The sequence below is a fragment of the Camelina sativa genome, chromosome 15 (genome assembly GCF_000633955.1).
Source record: "Camelina sativa cultivar DH55 chromosome 15, Cs, whole genome shotgun sequence".
Taxonomy (NCBI): Eukaryota; Viridiplantae; Streptophyta; class Magnoliopsida; order Brassicales; family Brassicaceae; genus Camelina; species Camelina sativa.
This window is the reverse complement of record NC_025699.1, coordinates 8,265,921-8,285,055: the sequence shown is the minus strand read 5'-3', so window position 1 is coordinate 8,285,055 and position 19,135 is coordinate 8,265,921. Positions and strand designations below refer to the sequence as shown.

Sequence of the window (19,135 nt, the reverse complement as noted above, 5' to 3'; positions counted from 1 at the left end):
TTTTTTTTTTTTTTTTTTTTCATATCTCAAAACTTTGTACTTGCGGCACGAGTTTCTCGTCTCGTATCCAATAGCATACCAAGGAAAGTTCAATCCTTCAGAACTTATAGGTTCGATCCTCCGAGATTGCTCTGTATACGGGTTCCAAACCACGAGGCTAGTAAAGTCATCTCTAGTACATAACAATAACCCTGAACAATGACATAGTACTCCTGACATACCGACTGGATATGAGTTGTGAATGTTAATAAGTTGACCTTTATGCTTTATGGATGATTTAATAACCTGGTTTTGAATTCCATGGAGGTTGACACTCATTAGATAAAGTTTAAAATCCTTAAACATGACCACCAGAAACTCTCTTTCGCTTGATGTAGCTTCTTGAGCAAGGCGTTTATTTGTAAAGCTCTCATCTTTGGATAACTTGTTCCACGTTTTGCAGATATATCGTACTACTCTCAAAGATTGTTTAGGAAGTTTAAAGAATATCTCCTCCAACAAATCCCTTGGAAGATTTGATATCTCCGTCATTGTCTTCTCTCTCAGCAAAGGATCGATGTCGTAGAAAGCTTAGGGTTTTTTAATTAGAAAGAGTTGTATAGGTAAAAATAAGTTAAGGTTACAGTTTTCTTTTTTTTTTATGCGACCTTCAGAAATAAGCTATTATTTACCAATTCCAGTTTTGGTGTATTTTATTACTAATTTATTATGTTTTGTGGTCATGGGCTTGGACTATCAAATTAAGCCCAATAATTTTGGCGTATTTATTAAAAATGCGGCGCCACTTTGAATCTTGTTTTTTGAAAACCAAAATTAAAAACTAAAATCTTCCCTCGTTATTTCCTTTTTTTAATTCAGACGCTACTTTAGATTTTTTTTTTTTGTGGTTGGCGGGTGGTACAAAAGTAATAAAAGCTCCCGCTCGAGGGTATAATGGTAACTTCAAGTAACCCGAAATACTAGGGTTTCTCCGCCCCCCCGCCTTCCTCCCACACAATTATAAAATACCTCTCCGTTTGTTTTATCAGTTGCCTCTCTCATCCCCTCGCCGTCTCTCTCTCTCTCTTACTTACTTATCATCAAAACGATCATTTTCTTATTTTTTTGAAGATGTCTGAGAGATCAGAAGAAACCAAAACAAAGCTAGACTCTGCCGGAGAGTTATCCGATGTTGATAACGAGAACTGCAGCAGCAGCGGAAGCGGCGGCGGTGGTAGTAGTAGTTCCGGTGATACCAAACGCACTTGCGTTGATTGCGGAACTATCCGTACTCCTCTCTGGCGTGGTGGCCCTGCCGGTCCAAAGGTTAGCCCCCTTTTTCAATTTCATATCCTTCTTCTTTGAGTTTCCGATTTTACTAGATCTGATCAGTGGATCGCTGTATTCACATCTTAGTATGATCCGATCTATGCTTATGTTCACCAATAGGAACTGATCTCTTCACATTTGAATTTGGCGATCTAAGTTTGTGATCAGAAGCATTGGTACTAATAGATTTGCTTTTGTTGATTTGTGAAATATGCAGTCATTGTGCAATGCTTGTGGGATCAAGAGCAGGAAGAAGAGACAAGCGGCTGCTGGTGTGAGATCAGAGGAGAAGAAGAAGATTAGAAAAAGCAATCAGATCAGTAGTAATGATCTAAACCTTGAAGATCGAAACGTTAAGAAGAACAACAAAGATGAGGATGATGAGGATGATCACAAGACTTGCAATCATAGCAAGAGTACTACTACTAGTAGTAGCAGTAACAACAATAATAACAAAGGAGTGAGTAAATTTTTGGATTTAGGGTTTAAAGTGCCGGTGATGAAGAGATCAGCCATTGAGAAGAAGAGACTATGGAGGAAACTCGGTGAGGAAGAAAGAGCCGCTGTGCTTCTCATGGCGCTTTCTTGTAGCTCTGTTTACGCCTAAACCGGGTTCTTGTTTTTGGTTATTAGGAAATAATAATAATAATTAAGTGAGAGCGATTTTGAATTAACTTTTAATTAGATAGAGAACATTGTAAGAAATGAATGTGTAAAAGTTCCCTAGTGATGTCGTTTTTTTTTCTTCTATTTTGGTTTCGCTAATGTTTTGTGTGGTTCATTCTCTTAATGAATTCAAACATTATTAACAAAAAAAACACTTTGTTTTGGATCATTGGATGTTAATCATTGAATATGCACACAATAATGAGGAGTTGGTCGTAATTTTTTTTGTGCGTCAATGTACCTTTTTTTATGGGCCCGACTAGCCCAGGGTATTGGGCTTTTTTGAGAGAATCGAGGCGCGTGGTTTTAGTTGTCCTGTCTCCATCAACGCCCCCCCCTTTTTTTGTTTTTTTGGTCCATTGAAGACGTATTTGATTTGAATTTTTAAAATTATGTTTCCTTCCTTTTGTGCGAAATTCAAATTTCAAATTTTGTATGGTTTGAGTTTGAGATTTTTTTAATAAAAATATCTTCAAATTTCGATTTTTTTCCCATTGTGATTGAAATTGTTTTGGTAACTTTGTAATAGCGAAACTGTAAATTGTAGGTTTGTAACCCTAGTAAATGTTTATTTTTTTTTACTTCTTTCATTTTATTAGTATGTAATAAAATGATTAAAGTTCTGAATGGTGACTGCGGTCAAAGCCGTGGCTAATTTTTCGAGGGCCACAATTAATTTAAAAAAGTTGGGCTGAAAATGAGCTACAAGCGGTTCAAACACGCGATGAGTGAAACTTTACTATTACTCTTAACGCCATTGGACCAAAGAAACTTTTGACAAAAGAGAGCCGAATTTTGTATATAAAATATACAGCCGCAAACTGATGCTTCATTTGCTTGGCCTTTGGGCGGGCTCTGACTGCGGTTGGAGCGGCTAAATCCGTCAGTGATTTAGTCCGCCTTAAAAATAGGACCAATAGCAGACCGCTGGGTACCAACTTTATTTGTACATAAGAATAGTCCACAGTTGGTCCATAGCAATTTTTTCTGTATTTTTTGGACCGCACCACTTACGAACTGTATTTGATGAGTGGTAAATAAAAAATGGTACTATCAGCAAATAGATTTGTATCCACAAATAAATTTGTTCGCTCTGACCACTGCAACCAAAAATAAACTTTAATAAGTCATCACATAGAATATTATCAATGAATTATGAATTACAAAAATCTAAAATCGTGACGAAACAATATTTTGTAATTTAAAATTAGACACCGTGGTGGTCAAATGGGGGCAAGTGGCTAGGTGAAAACCACGGGAGAAGGATTCAAGTAAACGGGGCAAGCGAGTGGACACCTCAGGCTCAGGCTCAGGCTCAGGCTCAGACCGACCTGGCTCGCTCAACGGGACTTTCTTTGACCATTTCTGTTTTCACCCTTATATTACTCAGTTTCTTCAATTTAGTACCTATAGATTTGATAAACTGACTATTTAATACTAATCCTCAGGGAAAGGTTGCAAAAGTCATTAATCAAATTCAAAGCAAAGGTGACATCTAAAAAGACAATTATCAATAACATATCTCTTTTGGGTTTTAACTTATGGTAGTATATTTTTTATACATAAATTAAATCATTGTTATGGAAACAAATACTAATTATTAATTTATTACCACATTTATAAGAAAGAAATCATTTATGTCCATATGTTCATAATCAAATTTTATTAAATTTGGAAACGCGTTTTCCTTTTTCTTTACCAAAATCACGCAAAATCTTCATAATATATATATATCCCTCTCATTACATCCAAACATTTCCATAAAACACTATTACAAATAGAAGTTTTTTTCTGTCAAAATAAATCATTTAAGCAAACATTCCATAAGCTACCTTTGATATCAGTGTAATAATCTACACATATTACATAACTATACCCGAGTTGCACTTTTGATTGATTAGAAAAATACATGGTTCATCTTGTAATTTTTTTAACTTAGTCTCGTTTGTGTAACCCTTTTTTATTTACTTAAACAAGAAAACATGTGACTATGAGACCAAACCAAGCAAGCAAGTTTCAACGCGCACATAACTCTCTTTTCATTACAGCGTCTAAACTGTTCTGTTCTTTCACGCGGTCTTCATCTCTTCATCATATAAAAGCTCTGATTAATTTCTACTTTTTTCATTTTCGAATTTTCTCAAGAAAAAGAGGTTTTTGTGAGTAAAGAGAGATCAAGACTCATCATGGGTTTGTGGATCCTGTTGTTATCTCTCTTCACGGCGATCTCACTAACGTCGTCTCAGCCCCAAGCTCCTCCACCGCTTTCTCCAGACGCCAATCTCTGCAACGGCGTGTTCGTTTCCTACGTTTACTCAACCGGCACCAAGATTAAACCGAACGACACGAAGAACCAGCCGTACCGGTTCGAGTCAGCGATCACGGTGCTCAACAACGGACGCGACGAGCTTAAATCGTGGCGTGTCTTCGTCAAATTCGCCCACCGCGAGATTCTCGTTTCGGCCACCAACGCCGTTCTCTCCGACGGTTCTAGCCTCCCTGTTAGCGTCGAGAACGGGACGATCTTCTCCGGGTTTCCTTCGGCGGATTTGAAGTCGGCTATTATGACGGCGGGTGACGTCACTCAGATGGAAGCACGTGTTGAGCTCGTTGGTACTCAGTTTGGAGTTGCGCCGCCGAGAGTTCCGCTTCCGAAAAACATCACTCTTGTTAATGATGGCTGGTCTTGTCCCAAACCTACTCAACGAGGTAAAACATATTTTGTTATGTGTCGACTGTTCAAGAAAATTTCAAGAATTGTTGCGTGTTGAACGTTATTAGGTATTGTGTGATCTTGAATTTGTTATTTTCATTACGTACGAAAGCATTAGAAAGAGTGAAAAATTGGAGGAACGATCACAGTGGTTGGTTCTATTAGTTTTTTAATCATTCACTCGTTGAAAAAGTCTATCTCTTGGTACATTCAAAGGTTGAACTAGTCCTCATTAGCAAATTCAGATAAAACCTTATAGTTACTTAAGAAACAATCTACTTGCTTGGCTTTTCTGAAGGCAGAGTTCTATTGTTTTTTTAACAGGTTGGAATGTTCTGGAAGTATGTTGCACGCCAAATCCGAACATTACAACAGCCAAGATTGTTGAAAAGTTCCTTCCTAGGCAAGAGGGAGATCTAACCATAATGTACGATGTGACCAGAGCGTATCAGTCGAGTTACTATGCGCAGGTAACGATCGAGAATCATAACCCGCTTGGTCGGCTTGACAATTGGGATCTGAGTTTCGCGTGGATGAAAGATGAGTTTATCTTCTCAACCAGAGGAGCTTACCCGAGTGTTGTCGATTCATCGGATTGCATCAGTGGTCCGCAATCAAAATACTATGGACAAATTGACTTCTCCAACGTTTTGAGCTGTGCAAGAAGGCCACATATCATAGACCTCCCTCTCACTAAATACAACGATTCAGATATGGGACGTATCCCATTTTGCTGCAGAAACGGGACGATTCTGCCACGGTCCATGGATCCAGAGAAGTCCAAATCAGTTTTTCAAATGCAAGTTTACAAAATGCCTCCGGATCTCAACATCTCAGCTATAACGCCTCCACAGAACTGGCAGATTAAAGGTAACCTTAACCCTGATTACAAATGTGGTCCTCCTGTCCGAGTCAGCTCAAGCCAGTTCCCTGATCCAAGCGGTTTGCCTTCAAACAAAACTGCATTTGCTAGCTGGCAAGTCGTCTGTAACATCAGTCAACCAGCTACTCCTAAATGCTGCGTCTCATTCTCTTCTTACTTCAATGACTCGATCATCCCTTGTAAAACTTGCGCTTGTGGAGGTTGTTCTAGCAACAGAGTGGCGCGTACTTGCAGTGCAACCTCTCCAGCTCTACTTCTTCCACCTCAGGCTCTTCTAATCCCGTTTGAGAACCGAACCACACTTGCCACTGCTTGGGCAGCTATAAAACGACGCAAGCTCCCGAACCCTTTGCCTTGTGGAGATAACTGTGGAGTCAGCATAAACTGGCATCTAGCTACAGACTATCGAGGAGGATGGACTGCTCGAGTCACACTCTTCAACTGGGGGGAAACTGATTTTGCAGATTGGTTTACAGCGGTTGAACTGAAAAAAGCTGTACCGGGTTTTCAGAAAGCTTACTCCTTCAATGGAACTACCATAGCTATCAACGGCAAGAACAGCACTGTTTTAATGGAAGGGCTTCCTGGACTGAACTATCTTATGGCAGAGAGTGACGGGAAGGACCCGGATAAGGACTTTAGGGTACCAGGGAAACAGCAGTCTGTTTTGTCCTTCACCAAGAAAGGAACTCCTGGAATCAAAGTTCATTCAGGAGATGGGTTTCCGACCAAAGTGTACTTCAACGGCCAGGAATGTTCACTCCCTTCTGTACTACCCACGAACAACAGTCAAAGGAGACATGTGTCCACTTCTCTTCTCATGGTGTTACCATTTTTGGCTCTAATGTTTCTGCGGATTTAAAAAGTTCCATTGAGGAGCTTCACCATTTAGCTGGACAATACACAGGTTTCTTGATTCTTTCTAACCAGATATGTTACAAAAATAGTCAGTTGTGCTTTGTGCAGCGTGTGATTCTTGAATCTCTTATGATCAGATTTTGCTAATCAGTATGTATACACATTGAATAGACAAACTCCTTGTGCTTTAATAATATCTTTAGTCCGGCTTTAAGTCTTGATCTTGAATTCTTGATAGGATCCTTATATATAGCATTGATTCACTTCAAAAATACTTACAAGACGTCTTATTATCCAAGTTAAAAGAAAAAATCAAAACCCTAAACAACCTCAGTACATAAAAGAGGAACATAAAAAAATCGTCAAGGTATATAATTAAAACCTAACATAAATAATAATTTTTGTATATAATCTGCCATCTAAAATTTCATGCAGACTATACATATCAAACAAATTTTAAGTAGAAGTAGATGGTCGTGTAAATGATACAATACAAATCCCCGATAGTCCCTTCGGTTTATCGAGCTTTTTTATCCAATCAAACCGGAATGTTATCGATCGAGTATGCGTCAAAGTCGAATTCACCATCAACCGGTGCAATTCCTTCCTGTATCAACACAAGATTGTGTTTCCAGTTCTGTTAAGCCAACGTTTAAACTGCAACTGCTCTTTGTTCGTTGATACAAGTCAATGTTCTTGGATTAGTTACATTTTTTGGATCTTTCTTGTTTACTTAGTGGTAGTTTACGTAATTATGAAACACATGTGATGTGACAAATGGTGAGAAAGCGTCTGAGAACTGTTATATATATTTGGTTTTGAAACGTGTGCTTGGCGATCAGATTATGCTTCTATATAAGTGAGAAAAAAACCAAAAAAAATCAAACCTGCTTAAGAAGTGCGCTCATAAGATCTTCTTGATTACTGTACTGCTCGTGAAAAGCCATTGCCGCTGAATCCGCCGCCACTCTCTCAGATTTCACCCTCACTGAACCGCTGTTTCCATCCGCATAAACCTGATGGTTCTGGACCATTCCCGGATGTGGCTGTTGCTGGTGGTTCCGGACATGCTCGGTGGCTGCAACCGTTGTGTTGTTGTTTCTTGACATGGATGAAGAAGAGAAAGCTTCTGAATTCGAAAACGCAGCTGATTCTGCGTCCTGATGAGAATCAAAGGCTATTCCAATACTCCTTAGATCCCAATCATTCTGTCTTGTGGTGAACATGTCGTAGCTCGGGGTAGCGAAACCAGCTTCAGAGCTGTTAACCTCTTCCTGGTAAGAATTGGTTTTCCTTACTGGAACTGCTGATAAGCCTGGCGCACTTGCTAACGGGAAACTGTTCACAGGGAGTTCTGTTTGGAAGTTGTTATAAGCCAATGAGCTTGACGAGTGTTGTGTTGTTAGGTGATTGGTGTAACCTGTTGGTAACACTCGGCTGCTCTCAGGGACATTATTCCTTCCAGAGAAACCACTTCTCTCGGGAATGCGGTTTGATAACATTGGCTGCCTAATGGATGACTGCGACGAGGTTAGCATTGGCGGTGGTCCACGGGGCAATGACTGCATCAGCATTCCACTGTTTTGAACATTATGTCCAGCTCGAACAGCAGCGATCTGTTGCTGAATGCTCATTCTATTACCCAAAGGAAGCTGTTGTTGTAAACCTGTTGGGACACCGTGAAGTAAGTTCATCTGCGGTTGTTGCTGTTGGGGTTGTTGTTGCCCATGATGATGTCCAAGTCCCTCTCCGAATCTTGTTTTCGAGTTGTCAAAGCTGAATATACTCCTCTCGTCCACAATAGAGGAAACTGGCAATCCTGACTTAGAGACCATTGTAGGCCGGCCTAAACCAGCTGCTTGAAGCTGTGCAAGGCTCTGAGCAGGTAGCTGACCTGTGACGGCTAACGCTTGAAGATCAAACCCATTTAATGTTGAAAGAGGGCCAAAGCTTGCGTCTTGACCCGTCATAAACGAGTTGTTTAGATTGCCTTGGTGTTGAGATACTCCCCCAAGCCGTCTTAGATATATCCGATATTTCTGTAAGTCCACACTAAGTTGGTAAGAACATCTATGCAAATCAAATGGCTCATTCCTTTATCCGGTATAAGATTTATACCTGGAGGTGACTGGCTACGTTTTCTCGGGTTAGTCCAGGAACATTCATCAGCTCTAAGATCTTCTTAGGAACCGCCTCTGTGCAATACAAAGATCAATTAGACCCCTAAGCATAGTAATCACAAATGCAAAATGTAATAAGCTTTAAGTCTTTACTTTCGACGCCGAGCTGATTAACAGCAGCAACAAACTGCTGATGCAATTCAACAGACCAGACAACACGCGGTTTCTTCAAATTAGACGCATCTTCATCTTTATCGTCCCCTTGCTCTTCCCCATCCTCGTCTTTCCGCTTCCGCGAGTTGCTCCTCCAGTTGTTCCCTTCGTTAACAGAGGACGAGTTATCGTCCACTGCATCCTCACCACCAGAAACAGCTGCATTACCTCCTCTGTGTTGCTGCTGCTGCCTATCCCCTGTCTCTTCAATGCTCCCAGAATGTTCTGGTACGCTCCACTCGCTCCTTCTCTTCCTAACGACATGCTGCCATATGTTCTTGAGTGCCTCCATTCGTACTGGTTTGATTAGGTAGTCAACGGCACCATGCGTCACTCCCTTGAGAACCACACTCTTTGAATCATCCGCAGACATCACTGAGTTACATAATATTCAGAAAAACAAGATCAGTAATTGGATCCATAATTGTTGAAGAATTTATAAAAAGATTCAAACTTTGAGATTTAAAGGAATAATGTAACGTACTAATAACAGGTAAGTCCATCTCAAGACCAACATGTTCAAGGAGCTTGAAGCCGTCCATGTCAGGCATATGAACATCACTGATGACTATATCAAATCCATGTTTGTTCTTCCGGAGCAGAGACAATGCCAGCTCTGCCCTGTTGCATTTCGTTACTGCATGTCATGTCAGAGAAATAAAAATCAGCCAAGAGTGTTTCCATATCCCAAGAGTTTAAAAAGAAAAAAAGAAAAAACAGAGAGATTCAACACCAAAGACATATTTAAGAGAGAGACAGAACTGTAGATAGATAAGAGTCCTAACAAAACATGTCTTGAAATTGACATTTTAACCAAACGCAAGTCAAAGATCAGAGAGACTCAGATTTAAATCCATTTAAAGCCCCTCAATTATTCATATATAAAAACACAATGGATCTCACAACTTATTGTAATTTGCTAAGAAAAGGGTTATCCTCAAAAGTGAATCTTGAAACCAGATCATATAGTGTGATCTAAATCAAGAAGCTTGAGAATTGGTAACGTATATGAATCTTAATTAAAAGAGCAACAAAAAAAAGTTAGCTGCAATTTAAATTTCTATTTTAGGGAGAGCAAAGTTAGTCAACCACCGAAATGAAAAACCATAATTATTACTCAAAATAAACCATAATTTTTACGAGAGAGAGAGAGAGAGAGAATGGACCACAAAAAAAAAATAAACCACATCATTGGAGGAAGAGGAGGAGAGAGACCTCCTCATAGAACTATATCGTTAAACACACACACAAAACAAAACAAGAAAAGAGAAGATCTCGTTGTGTTTTTGGATACGAACCTTCGTAAAGACAAGTCCTAAGCATCCTCTCTAAGATCATGAGACAAGTAGGGTCATCGTCAACTACAAGAACTCGAAGACCAGAAGGAAACATCTCAACGACGGTCTCACCACCGCCGCCGACTTGATTTCTACCGGAACTAGACCCACCAGCCGATCCGAGTCCTCTTCCGTGACTCGGATTCATCATATCTCTCTCCAAAAGAGAATATATACCAAGAAAGAAAGAAAGAGGGGAATAATTATTCGATTTTTTTAGTTGAATTTGAGAGAATAAGAAAAAATTGGAAGACGATGAGAGAGTAGTGTGAGAATATGAATTTGGGGGTAAAAGAGAGAAAGAGAGAGAGAGAGAGAGAGAGAGATGGTGAGATGAGACTTAGGGAGTTGAAGAAGAAGACATGGCTTGTCTCACCTTAGAGCTCTATTCCTCTGTTTTTTTAATCAGACAGACAGAGTAAAGCTCTATATTACAAATTATTATTATTATATTAATAATTTAAAAAAAAAAGGAAGAAGCAAAAAAAAAAAAAGTTGTGGTTTTATTTATATATAGTCATTCATATAATTACTTTACATATATATAAATTGTATTCCTATATGCAGAGCCTTTGTTTTTTGATTTTTTCATCATTTAGACCATTTATTTCTAAGAGTTTCACTTTAGATCCCATTTTCTTTTATATTCTTCATTTTTTCACAGATTAGTTATGTCTATTGCAAAGTACAAACAAAAAACAAAAAAAAAAAACCTTTGGGATGTCAAAAAATATTGGATGTTGTTTTAAAATTTAACTAAAAAGTTTTTGGCTATTTTGTTAAATAGTAAAATGTTGGGTTGGAATTATCAATTCATCGAAAATACAGGGGTAAAGGAAGTTTTTTAATATAATTGGAAGATAGTGGGACCAAAGACCCTTGATGCGTGGATCCAGCTCATAATTATAAAAAAAGAAACAAAAATTTAAATTATCTCGTTTATGTAAAGTTGTAAACTCAAAACCTTAAAAACAGATTTTCATTATTATTGTTATTTCCTAATCTATTGTTATTAGTTTCTATTTTTTTCCAAATGTTAAAGTTTTTGTTTCTATTTTCTACACATTCGAATAAAGGAATTTACCAAAGGAGAGAGAGAGAGAGGTTGAAGAAGAAGTTTGACTTAAACTAAAGCCTTTGAATTTTAAGTTTTGTAATTGAGAAGAAAACCATGCTTCCTTGTCTTAATGAATGGACCTACATGTGTTGTGTGTGTATTAGATTAAACGGCAAAAAGAAATACTAGTACTCCCTCTGTTTCACAAAGAGTGTTATTTTGGCCTGATTTTTTTGTTTCAAATTAAGTGTCATTTTAGATTTTCAATGTAATATTAAACATAAATTTCCAACTTTAACCTCATATTCATTGAAGAATATCAAGAGTCAATATCAATTTTAAGGATATAAATGATATTTTAATATATTTTCTTAATTTGTGTGTAAAGTATCAAAATGACATTTATTATGAAACGGAGGAAGTATAAGTTATTAGTATTCATATCCGTCAACTACTAAAAATGTGTTGTGAAAGTGGTTCGTTTAGCTAAACATATTGTTTTGAGAGTATAATACTGATTATATTATTTTATTTTATACGTATATACACAAATATTATAAGAAAGCTGACTTTCTATATTCATTATATTATTTGGTTAAAATAATATAATCTTTGTGTCTAATATATTATTTACCCCTCTTGAATAATTTTGTCCCATCGGTACGTTCATGTTCTTGATTTTATGAGCTTTTCATCGTCTTTTTTTTTCAGTGTTCTTTGATTGGTTTTCTGCTGATTTGTGTGGATCTGTTTGATTTTTGTTTACAGATTATTAACGATCGTGAGACTGGAAGATAAGGGGAATCGGATTCGTCACCTTCAAGGACGAGAAATCCATGAGAGATGCTATTGAAGAGATGAACGGGAAAGAGCTTAATGGCCGTACCATCATTGNCAAAAAAATACACCTAAGCATTTTCCATCATCACGTATACATGTTTTAGCTAAGATATACTATATTAATAATATATACTTATTAACTAGGGTTATTTTGGAATATGTCCTTTCAAGTCGTTGTGTAAGTATGAAACATAGTATATAACTTCGACGGTTGGATAAGAAAACAAATTCGATTTGCCCCCAAAAGAAAAAGAAAAAATTATACGTTTTCAAACATACCCAATTTTTAGTTCCATCTTGAATCTTGGGGGAATCGTTGATTATCATCTAGTTTGAAGTTTTTTATTGGGAGAAAAATGGTGTAGCGAGAGAAGAGGAGAAGAATTTGGAATATTGAACGTGACGAAATACAACAATCATCATTACAAAATCGTTTAGTGGCATTCTAATAAAGAGCGAAGATAAAAGTCGCATTTGTTCTACCCCTTTTAGACAAACATAAAAAAAACATATTAGTCTTCGTTTTTTTGGTACGTTGAGGAAATTTTCATAACATATAAGATAATATTTTGCCATCAAACATTTTATGTTTTAGTTCTTAAGAACTCGGATTTTTTTTAATATATATGTAGTTACAACATTATATATGATACAAGTATAACATATGCACGTCTATTGAAAAACGTTGGATGCTAAAAATAAACAAATAAATAATTCAAATGGTTCGTTTCCTTTGAATGATTGATTAGTAACATATGCTACCCACCAATCGCCTATTACCCTCAACAAGTATTTCTTTAATATACGATAACAAATTTGACTATTTTGATTGCTATTATAAAACACAGCTAAACCGGTTAACTATTCTATCAACTATTTTACTTACTTTGCCTTGTGTGTGTAACTTTTCTATATTTAAATGTAAAAATTTGTCAACCTCAATGTAAATAATTTATAAAAAGTTATCCAAGTTCAGTGTATACTTTGCTTAGACAGATGATTACTTTGCTTAAACAGGTGTTTAGCACCGCCGACATGTCTATTCTTTTGTAAATTAACGATCGTGTTAAGTGTGCCATACGACTGGTTTCATATGTGCATCGATACCTAATACCTTTACCTTAAAGTTTTAATCCGATGACATCAAGTGAATTTTTTACTGTTTGTTTAAATAGCAAGTCTTCGAACATTAGAGGTAATACAGTATCAATAAATCAATGAAGCATTTCTTTATTTTTATGAACTATCAACTTATATATCACTGGAAATACATGTGTTAAGATGATATTATATCATTTAGTTATTATAAACTTATAAAATCAATAAATGAAAAGGCATTTAATTAGTAATAAGAAAATGAAAAAAACAAATAAATCACGTTGCTGAGAAGCTTTCCCTATTGCGACACGTGTCCACGAGAAATGGATAAGATCAGTCGCACCTTTTGTGCATCGACCTCTCCATCTATCGTTGTCTTCATTTGTTTTTTATTTTCCTATTCCAACACTAGTAAATTAGTAAGTTAAAAAAAAGAAAAGAAACAAAAAAAACTTTATCCTCAAACACTACTTATTCTACCACGAAAGCTTGGATTTTAATTTTTGAAGAGATCTATCTATCTATCACTAGTAGATTTAATATTTACTGATCCATGTTTGTCATAGCTTTTTTGTTCAACCGCTTTTTTTTTTTACTTTTGCTTATGTACGATATACTTTTTTTTTTTAATTTATGTACGATATACTACTAGTATGTACAACAAAAATTATGATTATAAAAACTAAAAAATTAACTGCGCAAAAAGCTATAAAATGGAGAAGGTCCCAAGAAAGAAACCGTATATTCTCTGTAAAAAGTTTTTTACTCTTACGATGAGCTTTTTGCGTTTTTTATGTATATATTTTTACTTTATCGTGCTTAGACAGACATGGTATACATATATTCTTATTATATTTTTTTATTTCAAGTACCAACTATAGGTCCATGTCACTAAAAAAGGTTTTGTAGAACGCAAATGTTTCAGCTTTTTATGCAGAAACAAAAAAACTTTAGAATTGAGTACTAATATTTGCACACCTATTGAGCTTTATGTTATTTGTATATATATCTTATTAAATGACTGAAAACTTATCAGATTTCCTAATGGAAAATGATGTACCCATCAAAACTTGGATAATCAAAATATACTTATCCAAAACACACAAATGCGTTACAACTTAAAACTGTAACTTGATGATATACGAGGAATTTATTTATCCAAAATTATTATACATGTATGAATCTTTCAGAATCGATAGCATGTGACTAAAACAAATTAAAATATTTTGTATTGTAAGTATTTTGTTTGAATCACGTAATTAATGGTCTAATGGAGTTTATTTATAGTTTTTTAAGTTTTTTTTTTTCTTTCTGGTGTACGTGAGAATGTTTTTTTATGGAAAAAATGAAGGAGGTATCAAAATATTAATTCACGCGCACCATTCTTCCTAATAATGAATCCATATGGATTTTGAGAAGTAAATTCCGATAACCAAATTATTGAATGCGCCCCAAATAGACTGTGGCGTTATATGTTACACAACACAACTTTCTATATTCATCTACTTGATGTGTGTCCTATTATGTGCCCATAACGTTTAGTAATTTCTTTTTCTTACAGAACTGTTTGAGTGTACGCAAAAAAAAAAAACAAGAGTGGGAGAACAGACAGTGGGGTCAACGGCTACAAGGATGAGCCACGTGTCAATGTGGGAGAAGAAAAGATATGGAAGCCACACAGAGAGAGAGAGAGAGAGATACAACGAAACTAACCGCAGCAACATTGTGACACGCGCACGCACGAGTCCTCCTTTACTTTTTTCCTTCTGCCAACCTCTCAACAAGATGGGACAAATATTGGCCTAACACAATATATGCATTCAGAAATTGTTAATTCAGTTGCAAAGGTTTTGAAGAAAAATATATAGACAAAACTTGAGTTGCTCTCATTATACAAAGAAAATATGTTGTCACTAAATTAATCTCACCAGAAAAAATAAACGCATGAAAATGGATAATTTCTTAATCAGTAGATGGTAGTTACGATTAACTGTTGCTAAAACCACCTCCATAGCGAATGGTTACGAGAAAGGAAGTTTATAAAATCCGGGAAAATGATCTGCAACCGCCCAAGCCGCTCGTAACAGCCTTTTCTTTCTTTGATGCTCATGCAAGCCGATGGTTTGAGACACGAAATGTGAGATTGGTTTCGGTTGTTTGAACCGGGAATCGCCATTTTGTCAGTTGTTTGTTTTTTTGAATGTGTGTGTAGTGAAATGTAAAGAAGCAACAAGCAAGCCGATCGGTGTTTTGCAATGTCTGACTTACTGGTACCTTAAGAATGTGCATTTTTTGTAGACAAGATTTGAGAAAGAAAGAGGGAGATAAACTCGGGAAAATGTTGTGTGGGAAAAAGATGGTTAGAGACCGTACCAAGCAAACAAAAAGCCAACCATGAAGACGGTAGATCACAGCCACAAACTTCGGTATGTTGAGAGAGTTGGAAACTGCAATGACAGGTTCTAGATCTACATTGTCAATGCTTACATAATGATTTCTAACTTAAATGAGATTGTTGGAACATATACGAGTAAAAAAGGATTGAGAGAAACACGGAGACAGAACAAACAAATGGGTTTCAACCAGTTCCTATTTTCTTAAGGGACTCCTTGTTCTGAGAATCCAATCCCATATTGTTGTGTTTTGGTCATCCGAATGTGTTACTATCTTACGACACCTCTCATGTTCATAACTCATACAAGAGATCAGTTGTGAAGTATAAAACTTGATTTAGTAGTAGTCTTTGGTGATTAGTCAATTCACAAATGATAATATAATTTTTTTTCTTCACATTAACAAAGAAGGATGAATTCTTGTTACACCATGAATGAAAGAAATGGAAACTGTACATAATAACAATAGAAGAAGCTCGCTCTGTTCTTCAAACTCACCACTTTAAACGTAATTCTCCTTTCTTTTTTTTTATCCTCTCGCTCTGACAACAAATTTATGAACTTATTGACAAAAAAATTTGAAAAATCCAATCGTATCGTACGTAAACCAAACTCCCACCTCACTCTCCTTTTCTTCATCACCCGTTTATTACTTCGCTATAATTACCACGACTGAGCCGCCGCATCTCCACCGTATATGCTACCACCACCACCAAAGCACGACGATGGAGAACTCATGAGCTCTGAACAAGGCTCCGGTGTTACGTCATCTGAGAAACCAGAGACGTTGGAGCAAACCCAAGAATCTGAACGTGTTTGTAAATGAATATCCGCGAGACATATCGACGTGAACGGAGCTTCTCCTATCCCGGTGATGTTTCCGGCCAATCCTATATCCTGTCCGGTGATATTCCGCATGCTGATGTGTGTCACGACTGGGAGTGCGTCCCGGTCGAATTTATCATCCGGATGCGACCCGATGTGTCCGCTGGCGAAGATGGCTGTGTCAACGCTAGAGAGATCGATGCTAGAGATTGTGATGTTACGGATGTAACCTCCTCTGCCTCTGGTGGTTCTGAAGGCTATGCCTACGAGTGAGCCGTGTATGTTAAGATGCTCGACGGTCACGTCAGAGATTCCCCCTGACATCTCGCTGCCGAAGGAGATTCCGGCGCCTGTTGGAGACTTTAAGCTGAGGTTTCGAATATGAACTGCTGTGGTTGGACGGCCGTAGTTTATGCCGTATTGGTCCCAACCACTTTTGAGAGAGACAGCGTCGTGGCCAACGTTGATCGTTGAGTCCTCGAGACAAACATTGTCTGAAGAATCTGAAAGTAAAAAAGAAAAAGATATTAGTGTTTTGGAACGGTAACTTAACGGAGTTGATGGGTAAAACATGACTTACCGGGTGAAACACCGAGAACGTATGGTGAATCAACTGATGTTTCGATCAAAACTTTGTGGATATGAACATGACTGCAATAAACCGGGTGAATGTTGATCGAGGGTGCGTTTAAGAAGGTTAGATTCGATATGAGGATGTTTTTGGAGGAGACGAATTCGATGATATGAGGTCGGCTATAGTTTAAGGACCCTGACTCAAGCCACTCCCACCACGCTGCACCTTGACCGTCAAATGTCCCGTTATCACCTGCCAAAAGTAAAGAAGTTTTTTTAAGTCTTAAATGTTGTCAAGCCAGAGTATTTTTAGGTATTGATGCGTATAAGTTTGTTTTTGTTTACCGGTGATGATTACGTCTATTAGATTGTCTCCGTTGATCAAACTTCTGTACCGCTTTCCAGGAAGTTCAACTCCACGACCATAGGACGGTAGAGGACTGACAACGTCCCAATGCGATGGATCCTAGAACATTAGCAACATAAGAGAAACAGTGTTACCATCTTAACCAATTCAAAAACACTGAACTTGTCTACAGAGAGCCTTCCTAAACGAGAAATGAATCTTGCTTCCAAAAGAACGATACAAGTGATGTTTTATGTATTTAACTGTTGTTAGTTTTTGTTCCGATACCCCAAACGCAAACACGACAAAGCTCAGCGAAATAGCATAAACAGAGTTTGCAAGAGACCATACCGGTGATGCAAGAATAGTTGCTCCTTTCTCCAAGAAGAGAGTGAGATGGCTCGTGAGATTGAAGCTTCCCGTGAGCCATTTCCCTGGTGGAACGTAAAGTTGAGCACCGCCTTTATCCGCAAAGGACTTGAGATAGAAAATAGCGTTCTGGAAAGCAAGCGTGTTCAGCGCCTTTCCATCTCCAACCGCTCCAAACTCGAGGATCGAAACGCTGTGCGGTCTAGGGTCTAACTTGAAACTCTCCTTGCAGACAGCATTACTGCCTTCTCCTCCTATCAGTAGAATACTGAATGCCAGTAGCCATACCAATGCCACCTGCATTATTACAGCTTAAAACAATCAGTCTAAAATTCGATAAAATTCGGATCGAAACTGATGAAAATTTCAATAAATCTAACAAAATATGGATGTGATGACTAATGACAATTATATTTGTGAGAAGTTTAAAAAAAAAACGTTTTGATAAGAATTATATCTGATGAAAAACATTAAGTAATCTGATCATATATTTCTATTCTTGGAAAAATCTAAGAAACAGCCAGAGAGTTCATAAACTTTGCATACAAACCAGGAGCATCAGCAGCATATACAAAAGTCACTGACATGAAGATCCAAGAAGATAGAAGAAACAGAACCAGTAAGTACAAAAAAAAAAACAGAGGAATCTAAGAGAGATTTCTAGATTTGGCTGCTGAGACTGGAAGAAGTCTCAATTACAAACAAATAACACAAGAAGAAATCCAGAAGATAATCTAGATTCCATATAATTTTCTTTACCAACAAAAAAAACAAGAATCATAGAATTAAAGTATAACAACACATAAGAGATTCGTCCAAAGCAAAACTCATTAGTACCAAAACTAAAAAAAAAGATTCAACAAGGAAAGAAAAAGAAAAGGGAGAAACGTACTTACTGGCATCTTCATAGACTCAGAAACTTAAGAAGTTCCTGATGAGGGAAGGAGAAAAGTCGCAAGAGAGAACAAAAAAAATATAAAAAAAAAAATTAAAAGACGAGAAGGGAGAAGGAGGAGATGAAGAGAAGAAGAAGAAGCAAGAGAGTCCCGAAGCCAAAGTACATGTTATTATTTGTTTAAACACTTACTGTTTTGTTGGAAAAATTTGCTATTAATATTAATAATTTAAAATCTATCATTAGTACCAGTTTGTTTGATCCCGGTAGTAAAACATTAAATTTTACATAAAAAGGACCAAAGATGCTCCTGGTGCTTTATTTTAGCTTAACAAAGACATCACTCTCCTCCTTTAAACTTAAGAGAGAGAGTTAATAATGATACTAGGAGTTAGTTTTGTTTTGTTATAATGTTTTTATCTTATGATTTTGTCTCGTAGCTGTTTATACTGTATTCACTGTAATCATATTTTTATCAAAATTAACTAAATAGTTCGACAGATTTCATCAGTGTTGGACGACTGGAACAACGTATCTTGCTGCCGACACGACTATTTTATACGTTATGAATTTACTAAAACCAAATTAAGAATTATTTGTATATATATGCACCACTACTGATTTCGTCTTTAGTAACATCA

The 19,135-nt window shown here is 36.9% G+C and overlaps 4 protein-coding genes across 4 annotated transcripts; 2 read left to right on the top strand and 2 right to left on the bottom strand.

The window, feature by feature from the left end:
• On the top strand, positions 1,013 to 2,056 carry LOC104746023 (GATA transcription factor 17). Its single transcript, XM_010467411.2, has 2 exons — positions 1,013 to 1,305; positions 1,526 to 2,056. Exons 1-2 carry the CDS (start codon positions 1,111 to 1,113, stop codon positions 1,913 to 1,915), a joined length of 585 nt encoding a protein of 194 aa, XP_010465713.1. The 5' UTR covers positions 1,013 to 1,110; the 3' UTR covers positions 1,916 to 2,056.
• LOC104746022 (COBRA-like protein 8) lies at positions 3,842 to 6,647 on the top strand. The gene is made up of 2 exons (XM_010467410.2): positions 3,842 to 4,683; positions 5,012 to 6,647. The coding sequence occupies exons 1-2, from the start codon at positions 4,161 to 4,163 to the stop codon at positions 6,430 to 6,432; spliced, it is 1,944 nt and encodes a 647-aa protein (XP_010465712.1). The 5' UTR covers positions 3,842 to 4,160; the 3' UTR covers positions 6,433 to 6,647.
• On the bottom strand, positions 6,782 to 10,249 carry LOC104746021 (two-component response regulator ARR1). Its single transcript, XM_010467408.2, has 6 exons — positions 10,060 to 10,249; positions 9,246 to 9,398; positions 8,702 to 9,136; positions 8,547 to 8,623; positions 7,316 to 8,467; positions 6,782 to 7,035 (listed from the first exon to the last, which is right to left on the bottom strand). The coding sequence occupies exons 1-6, from the start codon at positions 10,247 to 10,249 to the stop codon at positions 6,967 to 6,969; spliced, it is 2,076 nt and encodes a 691-aa protein (XP_010465710.1). The 3' UTR covers positions 6,782 to 6,966.
• LOC104746020 (probable polygalacturonase) lies at positions 15,863 to 18,647 on the bottom strand. The gene is made up of 5 exons (XM_010467407.2): positions 18,496 to 18,647; positions 17,582 to 17,896; positions 17,230 to 17,350; positions 16,892 to 17,137; positions 15,863 to 16,814 (listed from the first exon to the last, which is right to left on the bottom strand). Exons 1-5 carry the CDS (start codon positions 18,505 to 18,507, stop codon positions 16,150 to 16,152), a joined length of 1,359 nt encoding a protein of 452 aa, XP_010465709.1. The 5' UTR covers positions 18,508 to 18,647; the 3' UTR covers positions 15,863 to 16,149.